This window comes from Phoxinus phoxinus, assembly GCF_949152265.1.
Source record: "Phoxinus phoxinus genome assembly, chromosome: 3".
Classification (NCBI taxonomy): Eukaryota; Metazoa; Chordata; class Actinopteri; order Cypriniformes; family Leuciscidae; genus Phoxinus; species Phoxinus phoxinus.
Genome location: NC_136878.1, coordinates 36,273,090 through 36,287,860, shown reverse-complemented (window position 1 = coordinate 36,287,860; position 14,771 = coordinate 36,273,090). Strand labels below are relative to the sequence as shown.

The window sequence follows — 14,771 nt, the reverse complement described above, 5'->3', positions numbered from 1 at the left end:
TTTGAAAAGTGTCTGCCCTGTTGCTCCGTCGGCACCTTTGTCAAAGTACTTTGTACTTTTGGTGAAAAATAAATGTAGCGAAGTTGAATACTTTATTTTTATTCTACTCAAGTAAAAGTACCACAATTTAATTATACTCAAGAAAGTAGAAAAAAAATCGTAAAGTACTGTAACGAAAGTATTTGTAAATATAGCTGAAAGCAGCAATCATCGGGACCAAGCGCAAGAAGAGGATAAAACATGCCAACATGGCTGGGAGTGTCAGACCAACTGCAGCAAGGAGCAATTGAAGACATTTAAAGATGAATTTCGGCGAAATGGCTGAAAAATCATATATATTAAAGGGGTCATGACATGAGAAACCATATTTGCCTTGATCTTTTGGTATATAAGAGGTCTTTGTACCATTAAAACGTCCTGCAAGTTTTATAGCTTAAGACGTCCTCCCCATTATAAACAAATCATTTATTTAATCAAGCTCTAAATACAGCTCGTTCTGGATCCATGGTAAGAAGTGACGTCACGGTGCGAAGTGACATACCAGCATTTGCATATGACCGCCTCCAGCACAAGACAGCTACGCTTTAAGCGCAAGGCAACTACGCTCATTTCGTATGCGCGCGCCTCACAAGTGTTCAGTCGACGGACAGCGAGTGGGTCTGTGTACAGTAAAATTACGATGCCACGCAGATGTGCTGTTCCATGTGGACAAACAACATATTTGAATACGCTGCCGAAAGATCCAGACGTCAGGGAAAAATGGATGCACTTTATTTTTTGCGGACGTCCCAGTCACGGCAGTGTTAATTTAAGCGTTTGTTCTATACATTTTAAGGATGACTGTTTTGAGAAAAAATCCCAATATGATGCTGGCTTTGCCAGAAAACTGTTGCTCAAAGATAAGTCCGTGCCGACTATTCTGGGCTCAACAATGACGACGCAAACTTACTTTTTATCACTGGCTAATATAAACACATTTGTATAAGAGATTCTTGAAAATATGTCGCCTTTCTAGTAGGCCTACATGTGATAGAAAATTAAAAATGTTGCCTTTATCGATGCTGCATCTTCAAAGATGGCCTGTGCATGCATTTTTGTCCGTGGTACACCCTATCATTTCATTGAAATTAGTTAAATAATGTTAAACTGTTAGCAAATTAAGCTATAGGATAATTATGCAACAATAATCCGTTTTCAAGTGTCTCGGGTTACAATTCTTTTATTAATTCAAAATAGTTTCACTTTCCATGTGGACACGGGCTGATCCAGTCTTCGTTGTTGTTGTGATGGTTCATTTTCCTCTGATTCCTCATCTGATTCCGGTGTTCTGTCGATGTAGCATACTTTGTCAGAATAGCATACCGGAAGTTGAGTTTTATAGCGGGTTCTGTCAATTTAGCCTAACGTTACTTTATCAAAAAAGCATACCAGTGTTTGTGAAGGGTAACGTATGCTGTTTTGATAGCCCCTGGTTTAATAAAAATACAGTTTATAAAGGGGTATGCTGTTTTAAAGCCCCTGGTTTAATAAAAATAGAGTTTCTACAGGGGTATGCTGTTTTGATACCCCTGTAGAAACTGTATTTTTATTAAACAAGGGGCTATCAACATAGCATACCCCTTTATTAACTGTATTTTTATTAAACCAGGGGCTATCAAAACAGCATACCCTTCAATTAGGTAATGTGTATATATTATGCGATATAATACACAAACACTTACCGCTTGTAATCTTAGGTATGCTGAAATTATGGTTTAAATGCAACGCATGCGCAATTCCACAAATTTTACTGCTGCGCATGCGCATTAACCGAAGGTATCCCATTCTGATGGGTATAATGTTCCGTCAGAACACCGGCTCAAACATAATAAGGTTTTATCATTGCAAGAGCCATCGCTTCGCATGCATCACCCGCTACTAAACAGTTGCGCCGAATCCGCAAATGTTCTGGCTGGGGGCGTTAATAATTGATGCACAGGCACTGACGTTAGCCAATCATAACACTGGGCGTTAACACTAAAGGGGAAACACCCCCAAAACCAGCCCGGTCTCACCCCAAAACGTCATATACTGACGGGTCTTGACCATACGTCAACATACGACGAAAAGGGTACCCCTATAACGTCAATATGAGACGCAGACATAAGCGCACCAGCAGCGCCTCCTAGCGGTACCCTAACGCATACCTAAACCCAACCATACCCGAATCGTCACACATGGACGTTAAAGGGTACCCTTTTCGTCGTATGTTGCCGTATGGTCAAGACCCGTCAGTATGTGACGTTTTGGGGTGAGACTGTGTTACCAAAACAGACTGTTTGAATCAGAGGATGAGAAACAGGGTGGGAAAAGGTCATAAATCACTACATTTTAAAAGTTTTTTGTTAAAAAAAACCTATAGTAATACTATAATTGCACCAAAGGGAACATAATAATAAAATAAAATAAAACATGTCATGACCCCTTTAACTAAAAATATGATTTAGTGGATTATCACTTTCGACCAATAGGTGGCGTAGTTACAAAATTGATGTGATGTGGTCAGAGTGAAGTGACAATGACGCATACAAAGTTTGGTGTCAATATGTCAAGGTATTGCAGATATAAAGCCTGAAGAGTCATTTTGGCATTATGCCTCAACTTTGCTGCTGTGTTATACTAAAACGGTTTCGTCTATCGACACGAAATTCATAACTTTTACTCGGCACGGTATAACTTTTACTCGGCACGGTCTGGAGATGACACGATACGATTTTGGTGAAAATCGGATGTTTGGTCTAGGAGAAGTTTGAAAAAGTATGTTTTAAAAGAAAATAAAGATGGTGGACAGGAAGTTTGGCTGAATATTGCAATATTGGTATCTATGCTTTCAGCATAACCCAAGGAATCTATAAAGATAAGTGTCATTACAATAGGCAAATTTATTCAAAAGTTATTAGCATTTTTGGAAATTTAATTATAACTTTTGACCAAAAGGTGGCGCTGTCTCGTAATCTTTTGAGTACCTCCATGGCTTTGTACTGATTACCCATACTGAGTTTCGTAATGATACGTTCACGCGATCATAAATTACAGCATTTTAGCACATAATTCAAAATGGCCGACAGCCAATATCAGTCAACTCAACATGATGCCCTGAATCTAATGAGACCAATTTGATGCTTTTTGTACAAATTGTTCAGAAGCTATAAGCACAAACAGCCATTTTTCATATATCCGGCATATATATATATTCATATATTTCATATATTATTTTGCGCATTTTTCGTGAACGGTTTGACGAATCAACATGAATTCCATAATTTTTGGTCGGCATGGTCTGGAGATGATCTGGTTCATCTGAGCATCGGCCTAGGAGGAGTTCGAAAAAGTAATTTTTTCAGATAATTCAAAATGGCGAATCAATTTACATACCGGAAAATTATGTGATATGATGCAATTGAATCGGCTTGAGGAGAAGGTTCTGTACCAAAATCGGCTGGAATCTGCCTGTGGGTGCTTATTTCTTATTTGTGCATCCTCATTTCCTTTCCTCGCATCTCATCTCCACCCCCTGTAGGATGCAAGGGAAGGCTGCAAGGAAAGAAAATGAGAACGGAGGAATTGAAGGAAAGCTTATTTGAATATTGAAGATCAGATGCAAAAGAAAAATGGTACGTAAGGAGGATACATTATGACTGTCATACAGAGTTATGTTTAAGAAAAACATGACATGACTGATAATACTGGTTAAACAAATAGGTTTTGAGTTTAGACTTAAATGCATATGGTTGTTGTCCTAAGAGCCAGGGGAAGACGCACGCACGCACACTTGGATATGTGGTTTATGGGGACTCTCCATAGGCATAATGTTTTTTCTAATGTACAAACTGTATAATCTATACCCCTACACTAACCCTACCCCTAAACCAACCAATCACAGAAAACTTTTTGCATTTTTTAAATTTAAATTATGTTTTTTTTTAAGCCGTTTGGTTTATGAGGACACAGATGTCCTCATAAACCATGTTTACATTGTAATACCCATGTCATTATACACATTTGTGTCCTCATAAACCATATACATGAACATAAACCCACACACACAATAACAGCAGGAGGACAGAGTAAAGGTACACAGGACCTACAATTTCCACACTTTTATAAGCCTGGGGTCCAGTGGACCCGAACATCCTGTGTGTAATATAAATGTGTAGGGGGATTATTAATCGTATCATTTTTCTTTTGATAAAAATTAAAACGGGTCCCACAGACCCGAACACCATACAAGGGTTAAAGGTAAGCAGAAGAATTTTCTAAGTAAAATGAGAAGACACAGGTAGCCAGTGGAGGTTAAACAGAATAGAAGTGATATGAGCAGATCGTTCAGTGTAAGTTAACAATCTTGAGGCAGAGTTTTGAATATATTGCAAACGCGAGATAGAGTGTGCTGGTAGTCCAGAAAAAAGAACATTACAATAATCGGGTTGAGGTGAAAAACGCATGCACCAGTGATACAGACTCTTTTGGGCTGACAATGTCGGTAATACGGCGAAGTTGAAAAAATGCAGCTTTACAGACTAATAAACGTTGAAGGTCAGTGAAGGGTTAAGAATGATACCCAAGTTTTGGACAGTGGCAGATGGAAAAATTGATGTAGCTTCAAGGTCAAGTGTAGGGAAGTCATGTTGTTAAAGTTTGGATAATTAATAAATTAATAAATAATAAAGATAAAGCAAGATGCCCTGTTGATATATGGTTTATTTAAACTGCAAAGGTAAAGCATAAATTAAAATTATTGTGACAGATGTGAAGGGGGAGGATAATTAATACGTGCGTCAGGTTTCTCGACAAGAAAGACCTGTATAGGATACACCTGTGCTTCCTCGCTCATAGCTCCTCTGGAAGCTTACTAACTCCTCGTTCCTCACCTCCTCGTGGTGCAATTTGAGAATTGAGATGCCCTTTAATATAGCTGATTTCGATCGGTTTCCGGGTCACAGGCTGGAGGGCAGAGGAGCGAGGAAGCATCAATTTTAGTATGAGAAGCACCCTCAGTTCCAACTGAAGAAGAAAAAAATCTTAAAAGCATGATGCTACCACCACCATGCTTCTCTGTGGGTATGGTGTTCTTTGCTGATATGATCTGTTGTATTTACACCAAACACTTTAATTTGGCCAAAAAAAAAAAAAGAAAAAGAAATCTAACCATAACGCATTTTTCTAAATAGTTTTGGGAGACTGGAAATGTGTTTTTACAAAGTTTAGACAGGCTTGGACGTTATTTTTTCTCTTGCCACCCTGCCCCACAGTCCAGACAGATGAAAGATGAATACTAGAGTTAGCAACTCTTTTTTACATTGGTGTAGGCCTCTTGACAGGCTCCATGACCACTTTTCTCTTTGTCTAATCGATTTTAAAAGTAAGCCCTGTTCTTAATAATATCATTGTTGTGCCCTACTTATTCCACTTGTTGATGACCGTCTTCACTGTGTTCCATGGTATATCTAGTCTAATGCCTTGGAATCATTTTTGTACACATCACTTGGGCAATGCTTTGTAAGCTCTTTGTGGCCCATGGCTTCTTGTAACCAAGAACATATCAGAATAATCTTACAAGAACTGCTGAGATTTAGTTGGTCACTTCAGGTGAAGACAGGTGTGTATCATTTCACATGAGCTTGATGATTAGTTAATTCTAAAGACAGCCACATACACAATTATAAAATGGTGTGCGGACGTATGCAGTTAGGTTTGTGTTTATTTTATCCTTTTTTTCTAAAATATCTCTTTGTTTTTTAGCGGCATTGCAAAGTCTGTCATTTTTACATTAAATGCTTAAAGATTTTGATATGATTTATCTTGCAGTTCTTACATCACAAAAAAACTGTTTTTAAAACAGGTGGACAGACGTTTTATATCCACTGCAAACTAAATAAGTTATAATTGTATATTTGGTCAATGATAAAAGTATTTGCATGCAGTAAATAATTGTTATGTACAAGAATTTACAAGAAAAGAGCAGTGAGATTTTGATAATACTAAAATATACTGTATATCTTTTCATTTTACATTAACTTGACAATTATATTGGATAACTAAATAACCAAGATGTTATTTAGTCATTCTTTTTCTATATCCAGATTAGTTAATATCATGTTGTTACAAATATATATGAATTCAAAACTAAACATTTCCTTTTAATTTTGTAATGTATTGATTATATGTGTGTGTGTATATATATATAATTATTTGCACTCTCATAATTTTAGCACAGTTGAAAGATGCCATTTTGTTTATATATGTGCAATAATAATTAACATGTAAAAGAATAAAGTCTGTGAATGACCTCTGCTGGTGATATGAGGTTATGAGGAAATATTAATAAATGGTGCAATGACATAATACAAATATCAGATTGATTATTAAACTCTTATTGAAAAATGGCAAAGTCCATAATTACATTACAATGTGTATGTTACACAATTACATACACCCCCCCCCCCCCCCACACACACACACACACACACACACACACACACACACACACACACACACACACACACACACACACACACACACACACACACACACACACACACACACACACACACAAAAAGGAAAAATCCTATTGGGTTACAACTCCAGCTCTAGAGGATCATTACTGCCATCTCTGTAGTTGCAGACACAAAGTGTTGAATGGAAACGACATTCTCTCTAGTCCATATGGTGACCCCAAATGTCTCTAAAGTTGTCAGAGTCCATGGGTTGTGGTCTGAAGGCTTTCAGATTCCACTTCTATTGAAACCACATGATGGCCGGGGATCATAGCCAGTCCCAACACTCTGGGTTCACCTTGTGAGAAAGAATCTGTGGGGAAAAAAAATAAAAAATTTTTTTTAACTTTTAACCATTGTACTGAGGAGACATGCATGGTTTTACCTGTGACTACTATCAATGAAGGGCTGTAGTGTCCCAACTATTTAAAAAAAATAATTTTGTCAAATTTAAAAAGGTGTTCCTGTCATTATTCAAGTAATACTACAAAGTACATGTAATCTATATTACATGTTTTTAGTAAAATAGTGAGATACAATATATGAAATATCACCCCTACTTTTTTTTAAAACTATTTAAAGAAGGTTTTAAAGTATCCATAGCACAAATTGTTTGTGGTAAGCTGGTAAATTTAAAAACACTATGTAATTTTTTGCCACTAAAGCTAGTTTTTTCTAAACAAAGGCGTAGCTTGATGACAACTTGATTTTGCGCAATCGTTGGAGTTGTTGTCTTCACCTCTACAGCCAATGGAGAATATAACGGGAATCGGGAAGGAATCATATTCATGCATAACTGGTAATGTATTCAATATTTATTAACATTAATAGAAAAGCACAACACTTGATCCAGAAAAATGGAGCTTTTATTATACCGCAGACGCTTGTGCTTCTTCCGGTCATATGTACGTGGGGTAACGCAGCGATGTTTTACCATATTAGATTAATTTGAGTGTGTTGAAAGTTGTTATAATGCTACTCTTTGTATTTGCTTGGCGGCTACTATATGAGACACTGCAGTGAGCTAGATCGATATTAGTGGTAAACATGGTACTCGCTGTAAATCAAAAACATGAGATTTAAAGGCATACTATGCAGCTTTCCGTTTTTGTGAAACATACTTGCACTGTCGTAAGAAGCGTCGGGCATGGAACAGGCACAGATAGACTCCGAAGATATTGACCAGGTGTTTCGCGATTTCATACAAATATTAGGCTACTGCATACTGCGATTTCATACAAATATTAGGCTACTGCATACTGCATAGTATACTGCATACTGATGATGGTAATAGGATAATAATACGTTTATGTCAAGTGTTAGACTACTTTATAATAATAAAGTAGTCTACCATGTTTGACGTTTTTACATGATTGCAGCTAAATCACAACTAAATAGCCTATAGTCTAGGCCTACTGTATAATTTCATTTGTGTTTTTTGATTGTAATGTAAACATTACAAAATGCCAGATGACATCAATAAAGTTAAATGTACGTCGCATTATTTCATTATTTGGCTGTTATGATTTCATTAGACATGATTATTGCAATGTATCATAATAGTTTGCATATTGTGCTCATTTACACTATTTACAACCTCTAGGCGCATTTATGTCCTGATAATTATGTGTAATATTGACAACTGTTCTCATGTTAATTGCTAGCCTGGGAAAACCCAGACCACTCTCAGTTGTAACTGAGTTAGGGTCTGGCAAAGCTCCATAGACAATTCATTTCCACAGGGGCGTCACCAACGGACGTCGCTCAAATGGCTCTGGGCGCAATTGGATAGATCTAAAACCAATCAGAGCGACGGAGAAACATCTGAGACTCACAGCAATTCTCTGTTTGTGTTTTTCAGGAAGATGTAGCAATGGCTTCTGATGACTTTTGCCGTTTTTGTAAATGACAATTTTAAATCGCTTGAAACAGACGCGATAGCTGATTCGAACGAGTGATGCTGTGATGTTCAACGGCGGCATCCATCTCTGTAATGTACAAAATCTGCGTCACCGTCGCTGCTCTGTCGTCATCGTGTAAAGCCCGCCCCAACGTTTCTGATTGGTACCGCGATTTCGACGGATTGGAAATGGGTTTCAATGGGCTCTTTGCCAGACCCACTTGCAGAGCAAATCTAAATTTGCCGGAAGTGGTCTGGGTTTTCCCAGGCTAGTTAATTGCAGGAATCAACGTCAACAGCGTCGTCTGATATAATGAATGAATGAACAGCATCTAGGGATGCTCATATTGACCATTTAACCGTTACCTGAAAGTAAAAATGTTGACCGATTAATACTATCAGTTAAACGGTTTAAAAGTAAAAAAAAAAAAAAAGCTTTTTTTTTAGCTTTTTTGTTGTTGTTTGTTTGCTGCATAGTGCGTCGACACGCGCAACCACACGCGCCTAAAGACATTTCGCTGAGCAGGCAAAATGAAGCAAGCGAAAAGAATAGCCTACTGTGTCAGAAAGGGCGACGAAGTTACTTGCAAAATATGCTACGCGGTATTAAAATAAATAGGGCTGGGCACCGAGTCTCGATACTTTTTAGGTACCGACCGAATTGCCTCGATACTATCGAGTATCGAAAAATGACATGTTGTTCGGTTCCAGATTTCGATACCTAAGGAGTTAACTCGTCAACGTTAGTGCTCAAACAAATACATATGAAATGCACAACGACACACATAAAGTCGCTCACGCACATTCACACAAACTCTATTCACACGAAACACGCAGAACTCTCCGCGCACACTCATATGAGACGCGCGCACGCACAAACTCTCGACACGCATACTTATAAGCCGCGAGCACACACACACACACAAACTCTCCGCACTCATATTCATATGAGACGCGAGCACACACACATAATACCTTAAAGATGTGGAAAAATCGATCAAAAGTGTGGGTACATTTCTCCAGGCTCGATGCCAACAGCGCGCGATGCAGTATTTGCGGTAAAATAATTGCTGCAAAGACCGGTACCACGACAAACACGATGAAGACCTTGACAGTGCACGGAGTAAACATAAGAGCAGAAAGTTGCTCCGTCTTCGAATGGTAAATGAAGAGATATCTTGTTGATCACTCCAGTGTTTATATTGCAATAAATAATAACCTACTGAATGTACACTGCCGTTCAAAAATGTGTTGGTTAGTCAGAATTTTTTTTCAGTAAGGATGCATTAAAGTTATCAAAGGTGACATTAAAACATGTGTAATGTTACAAAATATTTCGTTTTTAAATAAATGCTTTTCTTTTGATTTTTTTATTCATAAAATAATCATGAAAAAAATTATCATAGTTTCCAAAATATTAAGCAGCAAACTGTTTTCATATTCTGAAGGGTCATGTGACACTGAAGTAATGATTTTGAACATTCAGCTTTGACATCACAGGAATAAATTACATTTTGAAATATATTAGATACGATTTTAAATTGTAATACTATTTCACAATATTACTAAAGTTTTACTGTATTTTTTTATTAAAAAATTCAGCTTTGGTGAGCATGAGCGCTTTATAAAACATTTTTTATTCCTTTGTGCACTGGCTAAGGAGCATGAGTCAAACTGAAAAAATAAAACTAAATAAATAAAAAATAAAAGTTTTTCTGAGGTAATATGTTATGTAATCTTGTTAAAATAGATTTCATAAAATTGATATCGAAAAAAGTATCGTTAGGAACCGGTATCGAAACTGAGGTATCGAAATTGGCACCGGATCGAAAGATTTTGAACGATGCCCAGCCCTAAAAATAAAGCAGTAGTGCAAGTAAAATTGCAATATCACTTGCAAAGCAAACATCTAAAAGCAAATGAAAGGCGCTTTCCGAAGTTGGCCACTCTAGCGATACGTTATCTCTGTATTCCCGGGACATCTGTGCCATCGGAGACCCAGACTAACACCACATCATGTAGACATGTTACTTTTAAATAAAAACTAGACAAGCGGTGGATTGAGGTAGGCCTGCTATTTTTATTTGACGAAAAAACATAGTTTTTTCAAAGCTTCAAACAGTGTTTTCTTCTTGTCATCTTAATTTGTAAAAAAAAAAAAGTTAAAAAAATATATTTAGTGTAGGCCTATTTTAGTTTTTTATATTATATTATTTATTCTGTTTTTCTCTGTTGTCACTGTCAGAAATGCTGCAGGTGCGTGATAATTTTATGTGAATCCAGGTTCTGTTGTTGATCTGTTCTGCATGCTGCTGTTTGTACGTTAAAATAAACCAGTGATACATTTTTTTTTTGTCTTTTTAACGGGTCACAGACACTCGTTAATTTTATTTTTATTTAATCCCAATTAAATATTAAAATCTTATCAGTTAACGGTTAATGATCGGATAACGAGCGGCGGTTGTCGGTCGGGAAAATTAACCGAAATGAGCATCCCTAACAGCATCGTAAAAAAATTACACACTACAAGCAAGCGCAACAACATACAACATAGAACGCAAACAAGTTTACAAATAAGAGATTTATTTACTAGTCCATCAACAAGATCGCCAGGTCAGCATCGCTTTTTAGCTCCCGCCATGAGTGAAAGCCTGAGATAAGATTCTCTTTTCCTTTTCCAAGTCTCGTCCGACCAAGTTTTCTTTGCTTTTTCCATCGTCGAGTATCACGTCTGAAATGTGCACAAGTGTCTTCGTGCTTACAGAGCTGTGCTTCATATGTTGTTAATGTGTGTGACGTTGATGTCGTAAAGCAAGATGTGATTCTCAAGAGATTTGTCGGGGGCGCTCCTCTCAAACTCGCATTGCTGTTTTTTTCAGCGGCGTCCTCCCCAAGCTATACTACCAGGAGCTTGGGGGGAACTCGCCCTACTATGAGCTTGTTTACCACCGAAATGACTTTGAAGCTGTTATATTAAGGTACAATTTCTACATAGTGTGCCTTTAAACAAAAAAGACTAGCTATGTTGAGCTGTATAACAGCTGTATAATTACTGTACTGAAATTGTAGCCAGCTAACGTTAACTTTAGCTAGGCTATGTTTACTGCACCAGCCGGTGTTCACCCGGCGTGGAGAGGTGGGGTAAAGTAATAATTACAATAGCTTCTCGGTTATCAGATACAAGCATTCAACGGCCCTGTAGTATATATAAATTAGGGGTGCACGATATATCGGCCGCCGATATAATATCGGCCGATATGGTCATTGTTTTACACATCGGTATCGTTCCGATGTCAAAATATGGCCGATGTGAACAGGCCGATTATCATTCCTGTGTATTTGACGTGCGTGTGGGGGCGGGGATGTTTGTTTTTGCACGAGCGCATTTCAGCTGTGAACAGCGCTGGTGTGTAGGGGCGCGCGCTTTACAGAGGGTGCACCCTTTATCACGTCTCGTCAGAGCGAGGGGAATAACTGATACTGTGGGAACAGTTTTTATGTGTAGTGGTGCGTACTTTATAGTGGGCACACGATCAACATTTGTTATATCTCCCGTGCTGGACGGGGCGAGGTTTGAACCCGTGTTTGTGTGTAGGCACGCGCACTTCATTGTGGGCGCGCGAACTAGTCATTACACCGTGTCCTAACTACACGCGATGCCGCGACACGCGATAAAAGGTATATTTTCAATGTTAATCAGAGCTTTATGTCCTAACCAGCCGCGACGGCGACACGCGACGATTCTATTTTAGAAACTGTTTCTATTTTTCTGCGACGTCGCGCTGGAACAACAAACACAACGTGTGGCAATGATAATCTCAGGCACTGTTTATGTGCTTTATTTAATGTTAAAAGCGTGTAATGTGACTTTGAATATCATTTAGTGCTCTAGCTTTGTAGCTGTAAAAGCAACAATGGATAATTCATCTCAGATCTTGAAATTAAACAAATGGAAACAAGAACGTTCAAACTGAAGAAACAAATGTATTATTTGACAAAGATTGTTTAAGTAACTCAGTAGCCTATGTATTTGAATACTGTTTAAATGGTGTAATATTTGTGAATTTGATTATGTAGCTACTTATCCATTTTCTTGCGATTGCCGTCAAGATTACTCTCTGGTGCTGTGCACTTGACGCGACAGCCTGCCCACACGCCGTTCTGATTGGCTCTGGGTTTTGATTGATTTGTATGCAACTCGCAGTCGCGTCGCGGCTAGAGTGGACATACAAATTATTAATGACTGATATTGGTACACACAGGTAAAGGTGCCCAATATCAGTAATTTCTGAAAATAAATTACAAAAGTAAAAAAAAAAAAAAGTGTTTTGGAAAATAGCTCTTTATTTTATTATCATAAAAATGTGTTTTCTATACAGAGATATCGACATCGGTAAATATCGGTATCGGCCATAACAGCAATATTAATATCGGTTATCGGTATCGGCCACAATATTCACATCGGTGCATCCCTAATATAAATATAGGTTATTTGTGTTGCGCACGTGATATCAGGAAGCAATGTAATAACGTTGCGCAAATCGAGTGTGTGTGTGTGTAAGTGTGTGTGTGTGTGGGTCACAAATCATTATTGTTTCTTCAACTTATTAAAATATCTTACTTTACTGCAACTATCTGTTTCTGCTTCTTTATCATATGTATAGTGTGTGATTTATAAAATACCTTATATCCTACATCACATATTTTTATTTTTGACGTCTGGTCACTTTATATCTTATATCAGAATATTATATTACTGTTAAGCCTACTATAAATATTAAAATACGCCGAACCATGTGTCCTGTATCATAGTTACATAAATGACCTTTGCAGAAAAAAACCCCACGTGAAAATCAATTCGGTATGATTAATTAAATGCGCTGACAGCTCATTGCACCTGCCATACAGATTACACTGAGTGGAGCGGGTGACCGGCTCGACCGCGCCAGTAGCGGTCGATAGGGCGTCTATCTATATGATGTCTATGGTTAAAACTGCTTATTTCCCTGGATTTAAACATTCTTAGAAATATTTAGGATAATGCAAGTACACAAATCAACTAAATATATAAAATGATTCTAGTGGTTTTGGGATATTTTGATGATAAAATACATAAGGTGCCTTTAATAATTATGGTTGTTATTTAAATTCCTGACAATATAAAGCAATAGTTGAAAATAAAGTGACAAGAATAATAATGATTAAGTGTTGATAAAGCATTAGGTGTGTACCTAAAAGCTGGTTTGCCAACCGCCATAAAACATCAAAGAAGAAGAAGAAGGTGTGTACCTGGGGTGCACTGGGTACCTGTGGATTTGAGGAATTCTTGTGCAGATCCCAGGATGACGTTGCAGTCTCGGTCTGTGCACAGGAAGAGCCCCACCAGCGTGCGCCCGTCTGTCATCCGAATCCTCATGCTCTTATTGAGGAGGTTCTCCAGCTTGCACCGAGCCAGCAAATAAGCAGACTCGTCCACCTGAGACACAAAATGTTTGACATCAACAAAACATAGGTAAACCATATTGATCCAATTCAATTGGATGAGAATATTTAGCCGCATGTATTTGAATAAAAATGATCCTAACAAAGGCACTGACAAACTAATCAGTCAGTGCTTGCTAGCAATAGCTTCAGCGCTAATTTTCACTGGCTCCATATGACAACATATTCAGACCTCAGTTTGCATTTCCGTGCCGTTTTCTTCGTTCTCTGTTGTCATTCGAGCCTTTTTGGTATTGAAATGTTTTATTAATACTACCCAAATGGGAAAGAGATGGCGAGAGTTACTCCAACAACAAAGATGTATCTTCTTCAGGTCGTACAATCTGCTGTTAATATGACGAATGAACAAAGTAACAGCGCCCCAGGTGAAGTGGCGTGCACATTGCATAATATTGGTTTCAAAGCCCGCGCGCTATAACTACTTCTGTCGTTATCTTTTACAGTCTATGGTCGTTATAGCACACTACATCTGACACTACAGGTGAATACGGTAAATAATCACCAAATAAACTTCTTAGATATAGATATCACCATAAAACTTCTTCAGTTGATTACTTACACAACTATAAATAAATAAAAATTAATTATGCAAACTAGGCATTATCTCATTAAATATGCACGTTTTTGCATATATTTTCGGAAGATAGATCTGAACATATGATAAAGCCGGTGCAATAATTGTTTCATTTTGTTTACACACAAGATGAAAAAATAAAAATTCAGAGGGATTTCAGGATATCACCACCTAGGAAATCAAAATACTGTCCATAGTCTTAAACAATTGATTTTCGCCATATTTTCTTTAATTAAAATGTCACATAAATCAGGCCAGA

General features: G+C 37.7%; 1 protein-coding gene across 2 annotated transcripts; it reads right to left on the bottom strand.

Moving 5' to 3' along the window:
* Positions 1-4,722: 4,722 nt before the first annotated feature.
* Positions 4,723-14,468, bottom strand: naa38 (N-alpha-acetyltransferase 38, NatC auxiliary subunit). 2 transcript variants are annotated; one of them, XM_079605936.1, is made up of 3 exons: positions 14,111-14,468; positions 13,726-13,912; positions 4,723-6,849 (listed from the first exon to the last, which is right to left on the bottom strand). In XM_079605936.1, the coding sequence occupies exons 1-3, from the start codon at positions 14,324-14,326 to the stop codon at positions 6,734-6,736; spliced, it is 519 nt and encodes a 172-aa protein (XP_079462062.1). In that variant the 5' UTR covers positions 14,327-14,468; the 3' UTR covers positions 4,723-6,733. The 2 variants fall into 2 exon arrangements, with proteins under 2 accessions (XP_079462062.1, XP_079462063.1); XM_079605937.1 differs by having other exon boundaries at positions 13,744-13,912.
* Positions 14,469-14,771: the final 303 nt, after the last annotated feature.

What these genes read in the sequence shown, in the direction of transcription:
- naa38 (XM_079605936.1), bottom strand. Translation starts at nt 14,326, where the DNA reads ATGCAATGTGCACGCCACTTCACCTGGGGCGCTGTTACTTTGTTCATT. An exon ending in GCACGGAAATGCAAACTGAG is followed by an intron (nt 13,913 to 14,110) that starts GTCTGAATATGT and finishes TTTGTGTCTCAG; the next exon opens with GTGGACGAGTCTGCTTATTT. An exon ending in AGGTACCCAGTGCACCCCAG is followed by an intron (nt 6,850 to 13,725) that starts GTACACACCTTC and finishes TTTTCCCCACAG; the next exon opens with ATTCTTTCTCACAAGGTGAA.